At 37.2% G+C, this 16,798-nt stretch overlaps 1 protein-coding gene across 1 annotated transcript in view; it reads left to right on the top strand.

Moving 5' to 3' along the window:
• The window catches only part of MCM9 (minichromosome maintenance 9 homologous recombination repair factor), a 39,944-nt gene extending 23,946 nt beyond the window's left edge, over window positions 1–15,998 (top strand). Inside the window, exons 8-13 of the mRNA XM_087972728.1 lie at window positions 77–251; window positions 2,325–2,527; window positions 5,089–5,292; window positions 9,606–9,688; window positions 12,164–12,309; window positions 13,150–15,998. Of these exons, the coding sequence (XP_087828854.1) occupies window positions 77–251; window positions 2,325–2,527; window positions 5,089–5,292; window positions 9,606–9,688; window positions 12,164–12,309; window positions 13,150–14,611 (2,273 nt within the window). The 3' untranslated portion in view covers window positions 14,612–15,998. The remainder of the gene's footprint in view (window positions 1–76; window positions 252–2,324; window positions 2,528–5,088; window positions 5,293–9,605; window positions 9,689–12,163; window positions 12,310–13,149) is intronic.
• Window positions 15,999–16,798: the final 800 nt, after the last annotated feature.

A 16,798-nucleotide genomic window follows, 5' to 3' on the forward strand; every position in this document is an offset into this window, starting at 1 on the left:
GACACTCTGCTTTCAAATGCATTTTTAAAACAGCAGCTGTAGTACAAGCTTTTACAGGGAAGATTTTGTTCTGAAGGTCTGACCGTAACTGCTGTGAAAGACTCTGGAGAATGGAATTTGGAGGCTGGTGCACTGGTCCTGGCCGATGGAGGCCTCTGCTGCATAGATGAGTTTAACAGCATTAAGGAACATGACAGGACAAGCATCCATGAGGCTATGGAGCAGCAAACCATCAGTGTTGCCAAGGCTGGGTAAGTATGTTTAAAATGTTAAGATTGCAGCTGTACTACTTTTAAAACTTATTGATCCTTGTGCTAATGTAGGATTGCCTGTGTGATGAAGTGCTTTGAGGGTACAAACTAAGCCTGAAAGATCCAGACTCAGCTCCCCATTTAATTATGAAGCTTTTTTGGATAAGCCAGCTTCAGTCCATATCTGTCCATCTCACCAGCCTCACAGAGGATAAAACGGACAGGATGGAAGAAGAAACATGCCTTGGAGAAATGGCAGACTAAATGAAACAAAATGTTAAAAAGATAGCACATTTAAATTACATTAAAACAACCCAAATGTCTTTACAATCCCCAAGGCACATCACAACTTTTGCACATTGAAAGTTGAAAAATTTGACACACCCTGTGAATTAATTAAACATTTTCAATTTTACTGCTGAGATCAGAGACAACATAATTTAACTTCAATTTAAAAGCAGTGTGTTCTATAAGGATGTTACAAGTCACGACCTATCTAGGTGGATTGTATAGGGATGTTATAGATTGCAATCCAGCCCAGAGATTACAGTGGGCACTATGCAGCTCCAAAGCTCTTTCACAGCCCCTGATATCTTGAGTGTATTACTGCATTTTAACACCCTTCCAACATTTTTTTAAATTGCCAGGTGAAGAAGAAGCAGCTTTTGATTAGCTATTAGCTCTCATTTTTTCCCATCTCCTGTTATAGATTACCACAATGAATTGTTAAAATTTGCAGCAAAGCTTTCTGGACATGTATAAAAGCTGGATGCATGAGAAAATAATGCACTTTGGTTTTATGTTTACATCACCCTTGTCCAATGTAAGTCTGATCATAAACACGGACTTGAAATAACCATTACTGGATACTATTTTCAGCAAAAATGGAAATCCATTTTAAGTTAGGAGCGCAATGAAACTTGTTTGATGCTGCCAATGGAATTTTAGAACCTTTTTTCCATTCCAAGTATGTATTCCGGAGTTCCAAATTTTCCCTTCCATATTTAGCAATCTTTATGGCATTATGCAAAGGGGTCAACTCTCATTTCCTTTTTGAATCTCTGTTGATACTGGCTTCAAGTCAAAATGCTTTTCCCATGTTGCGTACTGTTACAAATAAGAAAGCTAAGATGGTTGGTGCAGTATTTGTTCCCATTCAATATGTGAAGTAAGATGGCACCAACTAGAAATAGATCAAACCTAAATCAGATTTAGAACAGCTGCCTGGCTGCCTGCAACAAGGGTTATGCTATGACTACTAGGAGAAAAATATCTTTCTGGTTCTTTGAAAACAAATCTGGGGTCAAGGTCAAACAAATTAAGGAAGGCAAAAGTGTACTGTATTCAAGAGCTGTCATAGAAACTCTTACTACAAAGTCAGACTGTTTGTATGTTCATTCTTCAAGCACAATAATTTTAAGAGGCATATGTGTTTACAGTGCATCAAATAAGAATACAGTAGCTGTATTTATAAGTGGCATATATCAGTGGAAATGAAAGTTTGGATGTGAGTCGTAGTTTATCAAGTATCAGGATAATCTGGTTTGGATTAAACAAAGAGGGTCTCCTGGGGAAGATTACATGGTGAGGCTGGTCAGGGAATAGCTATGTAGATTGAAGCAAATCAAGAGAAGAATTCAATTCATTGTGATTGGGACCTGACAAAATTTAGAGTTTTCACATTCAGTATTAGTTTTCCAGATAATTCATTCTTCTCGCTTTTTAAAAACTGTTTTATTAATTAGATCAGAAAGTGTTTAGCAACCCAACACCATTTTGAAATGTGTAGTGTTGTTGCTTCTAGTCAAAATAGGATTGTTGTCGTCCATCACCTATATGTTTGGCTTGCCAAACTCATACAAATTGTACTTTGTTATAATCCGGAAGCCTTTTCCCGAGACTTGTACTATCATCCAAATTGTTCAGTTCACATGAAATAAATGGAAAGCTTTGGGATCCCATAATGAAGAATAAATTTAGAATGAAAGATGTTCTACAAGTAACAATTAAAAAATCATTTATAAAGAGTTCAGTTCTATTTAATATTAATGCCATCCTCTTTTTTTCTTTCAGTTTAGTGTGCAAACTAAATACAAGGACCACAATTTTGGCAGCAACCAATCCAAAGGGCCAATATGACACTAATGAATCCATCTCTGTCAACATAGCCCTTGGAAGCCCTCTTCTTAGCAGGTTTGATCTTGTCTTGGTATTGTTGGATACAAAAAATGAAGAATGGGATCACATAATTTCATCCTTCATACTGGAAAATAAAGGTAACCTTTTTATATTAATTTTTATGGAATTATGTGAATCAATTTGCCACTGATCATAATAAAGTTTTATGCACAAATAAAGGTTTCCCTTATGAGAATTCACTTTGTGTAAAGTTACTATTGTGAATTAGTTTAAAAATTCATGCTATGCAAATAGAAAAAAGAAATCACTGTTATGTTATTTGTGCCAACAACTTCTGGAAATAGACTTCTCATTAAATTGCTTGAACAGTTCCCTACCAAAACCTCTTTCTACTTCACTCACAAATTTACTGTCATGTTGTGCAGGTGTTCTAGTTGTGCATCCTGGTTTCCACTTATTTTCATATCGGTCATGTATTACTCAGTGCTCAAAATGGGCCATCAACATTTTACCCGATCCCCTTACACAAAATAAAAAGAAAGACCTCTCCAGTATTAAACCTTGGGCTTATTATGTCACACCAAGCTGATGAAGGGTTATCGGGCATAGGCCAAGCTTTTAATCAGGGTGATGCTACTGTGTGCAACAGAGCAAATAATGCTAATAAAAATTTTCCTTTTATATTTGATACTATGGTATTATACTATAAAGTATTTTCTGTAAACTAGTGAGATCTATATGCTTTATATATATATATATATATGTATATGTATGATATTCAGCTTTGTTCGGGTATTTTCCCATGTCTTTATAGTTGTGCTTTTAAAGTTGTAGTGACGTTTCAGCAGAATCTCATCTCCCATCATCAGGCTCGTGTATTGGGTTCATCTTCGTTGTGTGTGTCAGGCTTTCGCAGCCATTTCTGTTTTAAATTTGGTGCTAGCCTCGTGCTTCATTTGAATGTTTTTTTTCTTCATCCTGAATTGGTTGGGAGTTTTGGGCTGTGTTTATTGGTCTTGAAGTTTGCAGTGTTCTGCTTGATTGATGTTTCTAATATCTTCTGTCTGTTTTGTAGCGGTTTTTTTTGTCTGGTCTTGATTAGCTGGCAACATTGTGTTTCGTGTATTGGGGGCTTTCAGCACGGCTTGGCTTTGGGTGAATGGCTGGCTGTCGTTTATTAGGAAGCTAGGTTTCATCTGTCTGTGCCCAGGTGCTTGCTTGGCTTGTGGTGTGGAGATTTTTTTGTTTGTGAGTGCAGGCTTCCAGATAATTGACAGTCTGGTGGAGTCATCTCTTCTATTCATGCTTTCAGGTCTTTTTTCAATCTCTATGGCTTCTCTGATAATTCTGTAGCTGGGGTTTTCTATAGTGGCTAGGGTTTTGGTGCCATTGAAGTCGATGCTATGACCTGTGGCTTTCATGTGTTGGACTAGTGAAGAAGTGTGTTCCAGCTTTTTTACTGCATTCTTGTGTTCGTCATATATGTTCATCGTATATATGTTTAGTATTTAGTGTTTAGTATTTTTAAACATTCACTTGTTTTCTTGTTTTCCCTCCTTTTTTCAATTCTGTTTGGGGGGATTCTAGTAAAAAAATTGTTTTTACTATTTCATTATTTCTTTAACCGTTTTAGTTTTGTATTGTCACTTCTGTTTATTTTTTTTGTACTCTTGCTATAAAATATAATGAAATAAATGGTAAAAAATAACAACAATGGTACATTGGAATATCTGGATGAAATACCATTTGCCTGCAAGCAAGAACTGTACTTGACCACAAAATGGACAAGTAATATGAAATAAAGAAGCTAAAATACTTTGGGACTTTAGAATTCAAATAGAAATCATCTGCCACGTAATACCCCATCCTTACCCCAGAAAAAGTTTGAATGGTGGATGTTGCATACCTGGAGACAACAGAACAGAAATAACTGGAAAAAAATCACAAAATACAAAGACCTGCAAATTGAAAAATAGCTGTGGAAAAGAATGCAAAGATAGCACAAATAGTAATAGGCCCTTGGGTGCAATCCCAAAATATCTGGAGCACCACTACAACACCATCAGCATTAACAAAAATCATCATCAGTCAATTGCAAAAGACAATTTTACTTGGAACTTATATCCTGTGACAATATCTTTAATAGTATTATACAATATTTCCCTATCTTATGTCCTTGGGAAGGACAATAAGGGGGTACAAATGCCAAATCCAGTTTAAATATTTGGCTGACTGTGTGACAAACACAAACACAAAAAGCATGGGACCATTCCAAAGTGGATTACAAAAGCCAAGGCGACTTGTAATGCTAAGCAATTTTTTTTTTCAAATTTTCAAATAATAGGGTTTTGACACTGATATGTGAATCCTGCATTGTCATTCATAAACTACATATAGGACTTAGTGATAGGTATGAACACAGCCAATGTGGCTCATACAGTGAACCACAATTAAGTAAGCGGAGGTGTAGCCAAGGGTCAGAGTTCAACCAGAGAGATAAACTTAACCACCCAAGCATATTATATTGAAGAGAGAAATTCAAGTTTATGAACTTGAGACCCAAGGGGTCTCCAACCTTGGCAACTTTAAGGCCAGAAGACTTCAACTCCCAGAGTTCCTCAGCCAGCAATGCATTTTTTTCAACGCTGTCATGCATCTAGTGTTGTTGGTTGTGCTTTATTATTTAATCTTTTTTCAGGCTGTCCAAGCACATCTGAAAAACTCTGGTCTATGGAAAAAATGAAAACTTACTTCTGCCTTATCAAGAATCTCCAGCCGATACTGACTGATGAAAGCCACCTGATCCTTGTCCGCTATTATCAGATGCAGCGGCAGAGCGACTGCCGGAACGCAGCCCGGACCACTATCCGCTTATTAGAGAGCTTGATCCGGCTCGCAGAAGGTGAGACTTCTTTCTTCCCCACTTGCTTTTCCAATAGCTGCATTCCACATAATTGATTAATAAACACACAATGTTGCAGTCAATATTTTACCCAGTTTGATAGATTTGACTTCTAAAGTGTACCTCCACCAAAATAGCTTTCTTTGTTTTGACACTGTGTTTCATGGGCCAAGAGGTCAAAAAATTTTTGCCCTATATAAATAGCTTATGAATGTAAATTTTCTTCGTGCATTCAAAATACGATCCAGGCAGAAATCTCCAGCATACTCGTGTGAGCTGAAACACAGAATAAGGAGATATTACACTTTGTACTTCATTTATTATGCTGTGTACTTCGTTTTATCACAGAAGCACACCACGAGCAGTTATATGTTTGTGTCTCTGTGTGTGTAAGATTTCTTTTTTTAAAAGAAGATTTTACATAAGATTAAAAACTCCCGAAGCATAAAAAGAAAAGTAGAAAAAAGATATATTAGAATAAAAGAAAAAGTGAAGGACAAGAAAAGAGAAGGAAAAAGGAAAATATTGTGAGCAGCTTTCAATGTTCTACATTGAAAGACATCTGGTCACACATACTCAATGACCTTACATAAAGTCAGGGGTGGGATTCCACTGGTATAACAACCAGTTTGGTAATTGCATGCTTTGCGCGCGCACTCCGCATTTAGAAAAGCTCTAATAATTACCTTCTACAGGAGTCCCTGTGAATAAAACAGCTGAGGCTCAGCAAACCGCTCTGCCACGTGAATCAGCTATGCTCTAAACCAGGGGTGTCCAACCTTGGCAACTTTAAGACTTGTGGACTTCAACTCCCAGAATTCCTCAGCCAGCAAAGCTGGCTGAGGAATTCTGGGAATTGAAGTCCACAAGTCTTAAAGTTGCCAAGGTTGACACCCTGCTCTAAACAAAGGAAATGAAGCACAGGAAAAAGCAGGGGTGGGTGGGTGGTCCCACCTGCTCATCGCAGTGAACTGGTTTGGAGCAAGGGGTTCGCCCAAACCAGTCCAAACTGGTAGAATCCCACCCCTACATAATGTCTTCTGCTTCTGGAATGATTATCATACAGCAATTTGGAACAGAATAGAGTTACATGCATTTCCCCAGAATATAACAGGGATTTGCCGTCAATCCTCGATTATTATCAGTGACAAAATAGCTGTTATGTGCTCTTACATTATACTCAGAAATAATCCTAGCTTAGAAATTGTGGCTGATTTTTTTTTGAAAGTTGTAAGCAATTACGGATATTAATACTTCCAACTTGCTTAAGTTTATAAAACATAAAATAACAGAGTTGGAAGGGACTTTGGAGGTCTTCTAGTCCAACCCCCTGCTCAAGCTGGAGACCCTATACCATACTGAACGAATGACTGTTCAATCTTTTAAAAACTTCCAGTGATGGAGCATCACAACTGCTAAGGCAAGCTCTTCCACTGATTAATTGTTCTTACTGATAGGAAATTTCTCCTTAATTCTAAGTTGCATCTCTCTTTGTTAAGCTTGGTTGGTGGGTAGTTCTCATTGGGAAAAATAGGAGAGAATGTTATGTAGACCACCTGGAGCTCCTGATCAAAAGACAGAGTATAGCACTTAGACTTACATACCGTTTCACAGTGCTTTACAGCCCTCTCTAAGTGGTTTGCAGCATATTGCCCCCATTAATCTGGGTCCTCATTTTACTGACCTCGGAAGGATGGAAGGCTGAGTCAACCTTGAGCCAATAAGAATTGAACTGCTGGCAGTGAGCTGAATTAGCTTGCAATACTGCATTCTAACCACTGTGTCACCATGACTCTTTTTTTCATCTAATGTGGACTCATGTTTTGAGGTACAAGTATTAAAAGATGCGTATGTGAAATAGAGATGCTTGTAATAAGTAGGAAGATGATTCTAACAGGTAGAAAAATAAAGTGACAGATATGTACCTGTATTAGATATGTATGTTTATTTATGATATACCCCATTTTGAAACTTTACATGCACAACAAAAGGCAAAATAACAGAAATTAAACAAAACAAAATAAAACCCGATAACAGAACAATTACAAAGGAGAAGAAGATTTTAACTACATCAGTAAGTTGCGCTTTTATTGACCACTTAATTCTAAAAAGCAGCTGAAACAGTTGTGCTGTATTGAATACCTGTGACTAAATTAAGCTAATAAATACATTCCAGGTAGATTACATTAGGTAAAATAGGATAGATAGATAGATATAGGAATTGGGTGATTTCACAATGTTGATAAAACTTGTACCTCCACCAAAATAGGTTTTGACACATGGGCCAAGAGGTGCATTTAGTTTATTCCATGTAAAACAGAATAAGGAGATATTACACTTTGTACTCATCACTTTTTATCACAGAAGCACACCACGAGCAGTTATATGTTTGTGTCTCTGTGTGTGTAAGATTTTTTTTTTAAAAGAAGATTTTACATAAGATTAAAAACTCCGAAGCATAAAAAGAAAAGTAGAAAAAGATATATTAGAATAAAAGAAAAAGTGAAGGACAAGAAAAGAGAAGGAAAAAGGAAAATATGTGAGCAGCTTTCAATGTTCTACATTGAAAGACATCTGGTCACACATACTCAATGACCTTACATAAAGTCAGGGTGGGATTCCACTGGTATAACAACCAGTTTGGTAATTGCATGCTTTATGCGCACTCCGCATTTAGAAAAGCTCTAATAATTGCCTTCTACAGCAGTCCCTGTGAATAAAACAGCTGAGGCTCAGCAAACCGCTCTGCCACGTGAATCAGCTATGCTCTAAACCAGGGTGTCCAACCTTGGCAACTTTAAGACTTGTGGACTTCAACTCCCAGAATTCCTCAGCCAGCAAAGCTGGCTGAGGAATTCTGGGAATTGAAGTCCACAAGTCTTAAAGTTGCCAAGGTTGACACCCTGCTCTAAACAAAGGAAATGAAGCACAGGAAAAAGCAGGGGTGGGTGGGTGGTCCCACCTGCTCATCGCAGTGAACTGGTTTGGAGCAAGGGGTTCGCCCAAACCAGTCCAAACTGGTAGAATCCCACCCTACATAATGTCTTCTGCTTCTGGAATGATTATCATACAGCAATTTGGAACAGAATAGAGTTACATGCATTTCCCAGAATATAACAGGGATTTGCCGTCAATCCTCGATTATTATCAGTGACAAAATAGCTGTTATGTGCTCTTACATTATACTCAGAAATAATCCTAGCTTAGAAATTGTGGCTGATTTTTTTTGAAAGTTGTAAGCAATTACGGATATTAATACTTCCAACTTGCTTAAGTTTATAAAACATAAAATAACAGAGTTGGAAGGGACTTGGGAGGTCTTCTAGTCCAACCCCTGCTCAAGCTGGAGACCCTATACCATACTGAACGAATGACTGTTCAATCTTTTAAAAACTTCCAGTGATGGAGCATCACAACTGCTAAGGCAAGCTCTTCCACTGATTAATTGTTCTTACTGATAGGAAATTTCTCCTTAATTCTAACTTGCATCTCTTTGTTAAGCTTGGTTGGTGGGTAGTTCTCATTGGGAAAAATGGAAGGAGAGAATGTTATGTAGACCACCTGGAGCTCCTGATCAAAAGACAGAGTATAGCACTTAGACTTACATACCGTTTCACAGTGCTTTACAGCCCTCTCTAAGTGGTTTGCAGCATATTGCCCCCATTAATCTGGGTCCTCATTTTACTGACCTCGGAAGGATGGAAGGCTGAGTCAACCTTGAGCCAATAAGAATTGAACTGCTGGCAGTGAGCTGAATTAGCTTGCAATACTGCATTCTAACCACTGCGTCACCATGACTCTTTTTTTCATCTAATGTGGACTCGTATTAAAAGATGCGTATGTGAAATAGAGATGCTTGTAATAAGTAGGAAGATGATTCTAACAGGTAGAAAAATAAAGTGACAGATATGTACCTGTATTAGATATGTATGTTTATTTATGATATACCCCATTTTGAAACCTTGCATGCACAACAAAAGGCAAAATAACAGAAATTAAACAAAATAAAATAAAACCCGATAACAGAACAATTACAAAGGAGAAGAAGATTTTAACTACATCAGTAAGTTGTGCTTTTATTGATCACTTAATTCTAAAAAGCAGCTGAAACAGTTGTGCACTATTGAATACCTGTGACTAAAATAAGCTAATAAATACATTCCAGGTAGATTACATTAGGTAAAATAGGATAGATAGATAGATATAGGAATTGGGTGTTCCTGATAAAACTTGGGTGCATGTGCATTTAGTTTATTCCATGTAAAAATTTACTCATCAACTTTTATAGATTTTCTTTAAAACCTGTTTTTCAGCACATGCTCGATTGATGTTCAGGGAAATTGTAACTGTGGAAGATGCAGTAACTGTGGTTTCGGTAATGGAATCTTCCATGCAGGTAAGTTTACGTATATATTATAGGTAACACAAACAATTATAGGGGACCACAAACTGTAGGCACATATTTTTTAAAAAAAGCATGTTCTCCACTTTCCAGATCTTGTCATTTTGCATAAAAGTCCATTCCTGTTCATAGTTATGGAAATTGGAATGGGTCACATCCATGTACCTTGACAATAAATTTTTCTGCATACACAATATTGTTCTGTTTTAAATGACTTTTCAAGACATTACTGTGTGATATTTATACAATATGAGTACTATTTGTGGCAAGCCAAAGCAATGACCTTGGAGAAGCAAGGTAGAGTTGAAAGCATATTTAAGCCCAGGATACAGAGAAAGAATGAGCCGGTAAGTCTCATTCCTCCCAAATTTGTTAGAATCTGACCTTCAAGATTTTGTTTCTATAGCCTACATCAACCTAGTTTCAGCTAGAATTGGGGAGTCTGCTTTTTGACATGCTCCACCTTGAAGGGATCACAGTATGGCATGATGTATGCATGTACATTCTAGAAATGATATGGGGGGAAAATGGTCTTACGGAAGAGCATGTTCAATTAATATGGCTCTGGAAAAGAAACTATGATTTATTTTAAATTTGACACTTGATAAATCCAAAACTCAACAGGTTTTTCTACATAAAAGAGATCATGGGACCTTAATCTGTCCTGTGTATATCTTTTATCAAAAACTACAGATAGTCCTCGACTTATGACCACCATTAAGCCCAACATTTCTGTTGTTAAGCGAAACATTTGTTAAGTGAGTTTTTCCCCATTTTACGACATTTCTTGCCACAGTTGTGAAGTGAATCGTTGCAGTTGATAAGTTAGTAACATGGTTATTAAGTGAATCTGACTTCCCCATTGATTTTGCTTGTCAAAAGGTTGCAAAAGGGAATCACATGACCTTGGGAGACAGCAACGGTCATAAGTATGAACCAGTTGCCAAGCATCTGAATTTTGATCATGTGGCCATGCGGATACTGGAAGGGTCGTATGTGTGAAATAAGTCACTTTTTTCAATGCTATAACTTTGAACGGTCACTAAATGAATTGTAAGTCGAGGACTACCTTTAGCTATGTGTTCAAAATGAGGAAAGTGAGTTGTTTCAAACATAGAATAAGCCAACTTGTGGCAAAGTGTTCAGTTCAACTATGGTTTTGTAAAATGATTTCATTGAATGATTTAATTGTTCTGATATGGGGACAAAATCTGGATGGGCAAGTACAGAAAAACTAGTGCATACCAGCTCTTCTTTCCTCTTAGCAGCTCCTGCCTTTAAACGTGATTTCTAGGTCTTAAGTTTTAATGGATTAAGAGCCTCAGTTTATGAAAATGTCCCTCAAGATAACCAACTGTGTGCTATCCCATTTTATTCAGGAGTGGCCCATGTCTTCCAAAGGCTTCTTGGGAGCAGAATGGGATGGGAAGCTTTTTGTTGTGGTTTGCCTGCAGCCGTTGCAGACGGCGGTGGAATCAGATAGTGAGGAAGAAAGGGGACCAGTCAGGGAGTCTGGAGAGGACTTGGGCAAGGGTCCTGCGTCCGATGCAGGGATGGGGCCAGGACCATCTGGGAGTTGGGTGCTGCCTTCGGAGCTTTCGGAGTCTGGCAACAGCAAAGCAGAAGACCCAGGCGAGCCTGTTTCCAGTGTGCGTGTGCACAGAGCTGCTAGAAGGCGAGAGCAGCTAAAACAGAAGGGGCAACTCAGGAGTAAGGCTGGGAGGTGATTGCCCCTCTCATAAGGGATAAAAGTCAGACCTCAATGATGAAATCTTTGCAGGAAGCAAAGTAGTTCAATAGATTCTGAGTCCTCCTTGAAGCTCTGTGTACTATGATCGTTTTTTTTCTGGTATTTCGGTTGGTTTCTGTTATAATTAATTGGATACTTCTGTTTTTGGCAGCATTCCACAGCACTGAAAGGCATGTACTTATCTTGGGGAACTGTTTCAGATTAGTTCTGGCTGGGAATGAAAGTAATTCCCAGCATTGCAATAAGCGTTTGCTTTTAAAACAAGTTTGTGTTTAATTATGTTTGGCGAAGCCTGGGTCAGAACACTTTTGTTGATTAAAAGTCTCTGGAGATTTTCAATCATCCAGGTCATGGTTTTTCCAAAGATACTTTTCAAAAGGCAACTGGACTTTTCTTTCTTGAAAACTTCCTTTTTATTGATTACTTTATTTAAGATCGAAGCCAAAGGTTGTGAATATTTTCTAGGTATTATGTAGTGTTCCAAGGATGCAAACTCTTAAGGCTTTCCGGAATAAATAATTTTGTTCCATGCTTGCAAACTTTACCAAGTTTTTACCATGTTTAATTTAACAGAATAACAGAGTTGGAAAAGACATTGGGGGTCTTCTAGTCCAATCTACTGCTCAGCCAGGAAAAGCTATACCATTTCAGACAAATATTTAATTTAAGAAGTTTTCACAGAAAACAGTTTGTGCATCACAATTCTTGTCTTGCTTTAGGGAGGTGCACTTCTTGGTGGTGCTAATGCGCTCCACACTTCCTTTCCTGAAAATCCGGTGGAACAATATAGAATGCAGTGTGAACTAATCTTGAAGAAGCTGGAGTTGCAACACCTTCTGCAGGAGGAATTAAGAAGGCTTGACAGGTGCAAAACATTTATCTTTGGGAGGAAAAACATCGGCTTGAAATCAGATTACACATCAGCTGCTATGACAATGTGCGATGTGATGAATATTAATGTTTTCTTGTAAGCCATAGTCTTGAAAGCATATGGATGAAAATAATTAACAATATAAGAGAGAATCATTCTGTTATTTGTTTATTTATGTGCAAAACCAATATCAGTACCTTTTCTGTCTTCACATGACAGAAAAAAACTTCATTTATTCCTGAGTAAGTAAACACAGAATTCTACTGCAGAAGAATGATTTGCTTGAATATTATTCACAGGTACTCATCAACTTATGTTTGGTTGCTTATCAGCTGTTTGAAATTACAAACTTCATCTCCCCAGAGCTACTTATGACCCATTTTTAAAGTTACAATGGCCACACACCCACAAAGTCACATGATTGCATTTTGGGCACTTGGCAACCAGGTTATTTTTATAGCTGTTTTCCGTATTCTGCAGTCATGTGAACACCCATTGGGGAAAATGGATTCATTTAACAGCCACAGCATTTGCTTAACAATTGCAGCAGTCACTTAACAATCACTACAAAAAATGTAAAAAAATAATAATGGGGGTCAGGTCATGTAACTTATGCAATGACTTACGACCATAGATCTGATCTCAATTACAGTCTTAAGTCGAGGACTACCTGTATTCACAAAAAGCAAATATTCTCATCTGTTTTATCTAAAATTCCTAAAGTCATGTATTTACTAATGTTTGCACCCATAAAGAAACATCACTTCTATATTTCAAAGCTTATAAAAATGCAACTTATTTTGACAAAAAATATTTTCCTTTTAATTTTTTTAGGTTTTTACAGAATGGAAATTTAAGCCCATCTCTGCAGCGCAAAGGAGCATCTTTAAGTAATGACACGTTTGGGGAATTAGAGCAGAGGATTCATTCCCAACATTCAGAAAAAGAAGAAAATAATATTCAGTTACAACCTTTGTCAGCCAAAATAAGTTCTGATGCTGATACGCATCTGGGATTCCCAACCAGACAAGTATCTAATGATGCCCAAGTAAGAGAAAAATCGAAGAGTCTTAATGAGACCGACAGTGATGACACTTTGAATTGGTTTGATAGTATAGCAGAAGGTAACATGGAAAGTGAGAAGGTCAGTTGTAATTTTCCAGTTGCAGTAACATCTCAGGACAATCCGGCTTTGGAAGCAACGAATAGTAGATCTTCTAAAAAGACCAACTGTTTAAGAGAATCTGAGCAAACCAAGAAGAGGGAATCAGTGACCAAAAAATACCAGGGGAACTCTTGTATACAGACTATTTTTGCCCTTGAGAGGACACAAAAGCCTATAAATTCCCCTTCAGGGACAGTCCATAAAGGTTCAGATGCTACACCTAGCACACCTAACTTGATCATTACTCAAAGGGCCTCTAAGAAGTGGCAGAAGAGAAATATTGAAAGCATTAAGAGATTTTGTATGAATACAGCAGACTCCAAGACTGAGGATACTCAATCTTCATTATCTTCTCATTCTGCAATTATCCCAGATTGTCCTGAAAAAGATACCGGGGCTTCTCTGTGTCACAGTGTGCCTTCGAGGCATTTGACATCAACATCTTTAAATCGGAAGCGAAATAGAGACCAAACCAACAAAGTAAGAAATTGCAATGAACCTGTCGTCCCTGAGAAATCAGAAGCTGCCCCTACTAAGTTTGCAAAATTTTCCTTTCAACGAAAGCCTAAGCTTTCTCTGTCTCCTGAAAATGAGGAACGTCAGACATTACAGGAAACTATTTACAACCCTGACCTTTTTACCCAAAGTACATCAAAAGGAGAAAATCTGAGGGAAGAAGATCCTGATAAACATCAGGAAAGCAACAGTCTTAACCCAGGAAATACGGCCAAGGAGAAACAAGCCTGTAAAAACAAGAAAGAGGAAGACAAGCCAAAGCCAACTAAAGCCACAGCCATTTCTTTTACAAATACGTCAGGGACAAGAATAACAAATTTGGATGGTCAAAATTCAAGAAAAGTGTGCCCCAGCACTTTAGCAAAGCTAGCAAAGTTTGCCTTTATACCATCAGATGAATCTCCAGTTTCTTTGAATATCACCACTAATGAAAAAGTGAGAGAAAGGCAGCCATTGAAGACTCAGAAAGATTGTGCAGAACCCACCCGGAAGTGCTTTGAATTAGGAAACATTCACAGAATTTCAGGGAAATCATTGTTCTCGGTAACTGATCTGGACGATGCACTGTTAGACTTTGACTGGGATGAAGAGATTCAGAAATATGCTAAAACTTAAAGTTCAGTATCTGCTACCTTCTCAAAAATACTTTGTGGTACTTTTATAATTGGTTTATTTTTGATGTGGGAATAATGCTGCAAATAATAAGCAACCTAGCAGACTTTTAAAAAATTGAATTGGGTTCTAAAAAGAGCATGCTTCCATCTGCAAAAATTTGATGCTATTGGAGTGCTCAAAGTGAAATAAACTTAGTACTCTCCAACTCACCAAGTGCAGGCAACAGCTCTGAAAAAATAAACCTACTCCTTCCTGGGTTTTTCTTCGTTGAGAAGTAGTCTAAACCTCTGCAGTATTGGGAAATCTGGTAGGTGGTAGATTGGGAAGGTTTCTCTTTAAGCATATGTGTTTGATAGAGGGACACACATCATGTCAAATTGTGTTACAATGTCACATGTTTGCGTCATTTTGTGTCATAACATGCACAATGTCACTTGTCCTTCTTCCTGCAGATATCCTCTGATACTAATATCTCCAACAATGAGCTTCAGATTTTTGGAGGACATTGTTCAGGGCCTAAGGTTTATGTGGATTAGAGGTTTTTCCCATGATCAGGACAGGAAATGTATAAAACTACAGCTTTTAAGGTAGTCAAGCCTGCACAACTAGTATGGATAAACAGATTGAAAAGCAATGAGTGAGACACTTATTGTATTGGATGTTTCCCTAAGATATAAATCCATACATTATTCAATTAGCATATTTTGGTGAATAATGACATGGAGAATCCCTAGTGAAGAAGCACATTAAGGTTTTTAAAATTATTTTAGTTTTCTTCTTAGCATCCTATAGAAATGTGTGATTTCAATTATTTTGTATTCAAGTAAAATGAACTCCAAAATCTTTGAAAAGTGGGAGGGACCCTCCCCTCTTTAACTTCTTTTTTGGTTTTACCATATATTTGTCTAGCTCCATTTCATAATGAGTACTGATCTATGACTTTAATTAGGTAACTGATAACATTTATTATATTTGGCTCAGGAAGGAGCTTGAATTCTTTGTTCAATTGGACAGTTTAGCTGCTAAAAGTTTGTAAGCCAATATAGCTATTAAAATGATTAATGTGGCAATTTACTTCAATTCATATGTATATCACTGCTTTCCTTTAATAAAATATCAACTAATATCTGTACTCAGTTCATTTTAGTGCCACACTTTGCTTTATAGAGGACGCATAAAAATGCTCAGAGACTTCCCCTCCCTAATTAAATAATCCAATTAAATTGTAGTAAATGTTTTTTATTGTATATTGAACAAACTCATATATGACAGTATCTGCTTTTGCTTTCCTTGTATTGTCTTGCATCTAATTTGAAATTTCATATAGTTTTGTGAAATTTCATGTAGAAGAGTCATTCATCTCTTGTATATTAAGACACAAGTTGAAGTGTCAGTGTGATGGTCTCTTTCTTAAAGCTCCTTGTCTACACAAGGTCTTTGACTACATCATCCACAAAAAGAGAAAATTTCAGGGTCACCCATACAGTTATAGTACTAAGGAATTAATAAAACATCAAGCAAAACTCCCAAGTGATGTTGAACAGTATTGGGTATTCGACAGAAAACATGTATTGATGAAAGTTGGGGTGTTAAATTTTTGCCATTTAATTCACTGATGTCATTAATAATAAATCTAACACATTATCCAGTAATATTATAGCCAATATTAATGGAAACTAATAGTAGCTGTATTATAAATTATGAAAACTTCCTGTTATTTTGGAGAATTGAGGAAATTCTGCTTCAAATGACACTACTTTTTCTTTATGGGAATTTATGCAAGGAAGTCCTTACATTTTTTTCCTCTCCATTGACTTCTGCCGTAGAATTTTATTTATGTATATTTGTGTATGATGGTGGAGATTTAAGTTCAGGGGTGGGATTCTACTAGTTCACACCTATTCGCTAGAACCGGTTGCTAACATTCTAAGCAGTTCGGAGAACCGGTTTTTAGAAGAAATTACTGGCCTAATCCTGTAAGGAAGGCAGGAAGGAAACATTCTGGTGTTGCTTACAGAAACTGCCTCTCTGTTAATCTTTATTATGTTGTTGGCAGGATTAGACTTCCTGTCTCAGGAACATCTCTGGAGTATTATTTTTTTTTGCCTCCTTTGCTGGTATTCAAAGTTATAATGGCACTGAAAAAAGCGACTTATGACCATTTTTACACTTACGACTGTTGCAGCA

This window comes from Notechis scutatus, chromosome 1, assembly GCF_049901735.1.
Source record: "Notechis scutatus isolate UNSWTSFEM ecotype Mainland chromosome 1, rNotScu1.2, whole genome shotgun sequence".
NCBI classification, from domain to species: domain Eukaryota; kingdom Metazoa; phylum Chordata; class Lepidosauria; order Squamata; family Elapidae; genus Notechis; species Notechis scutatus.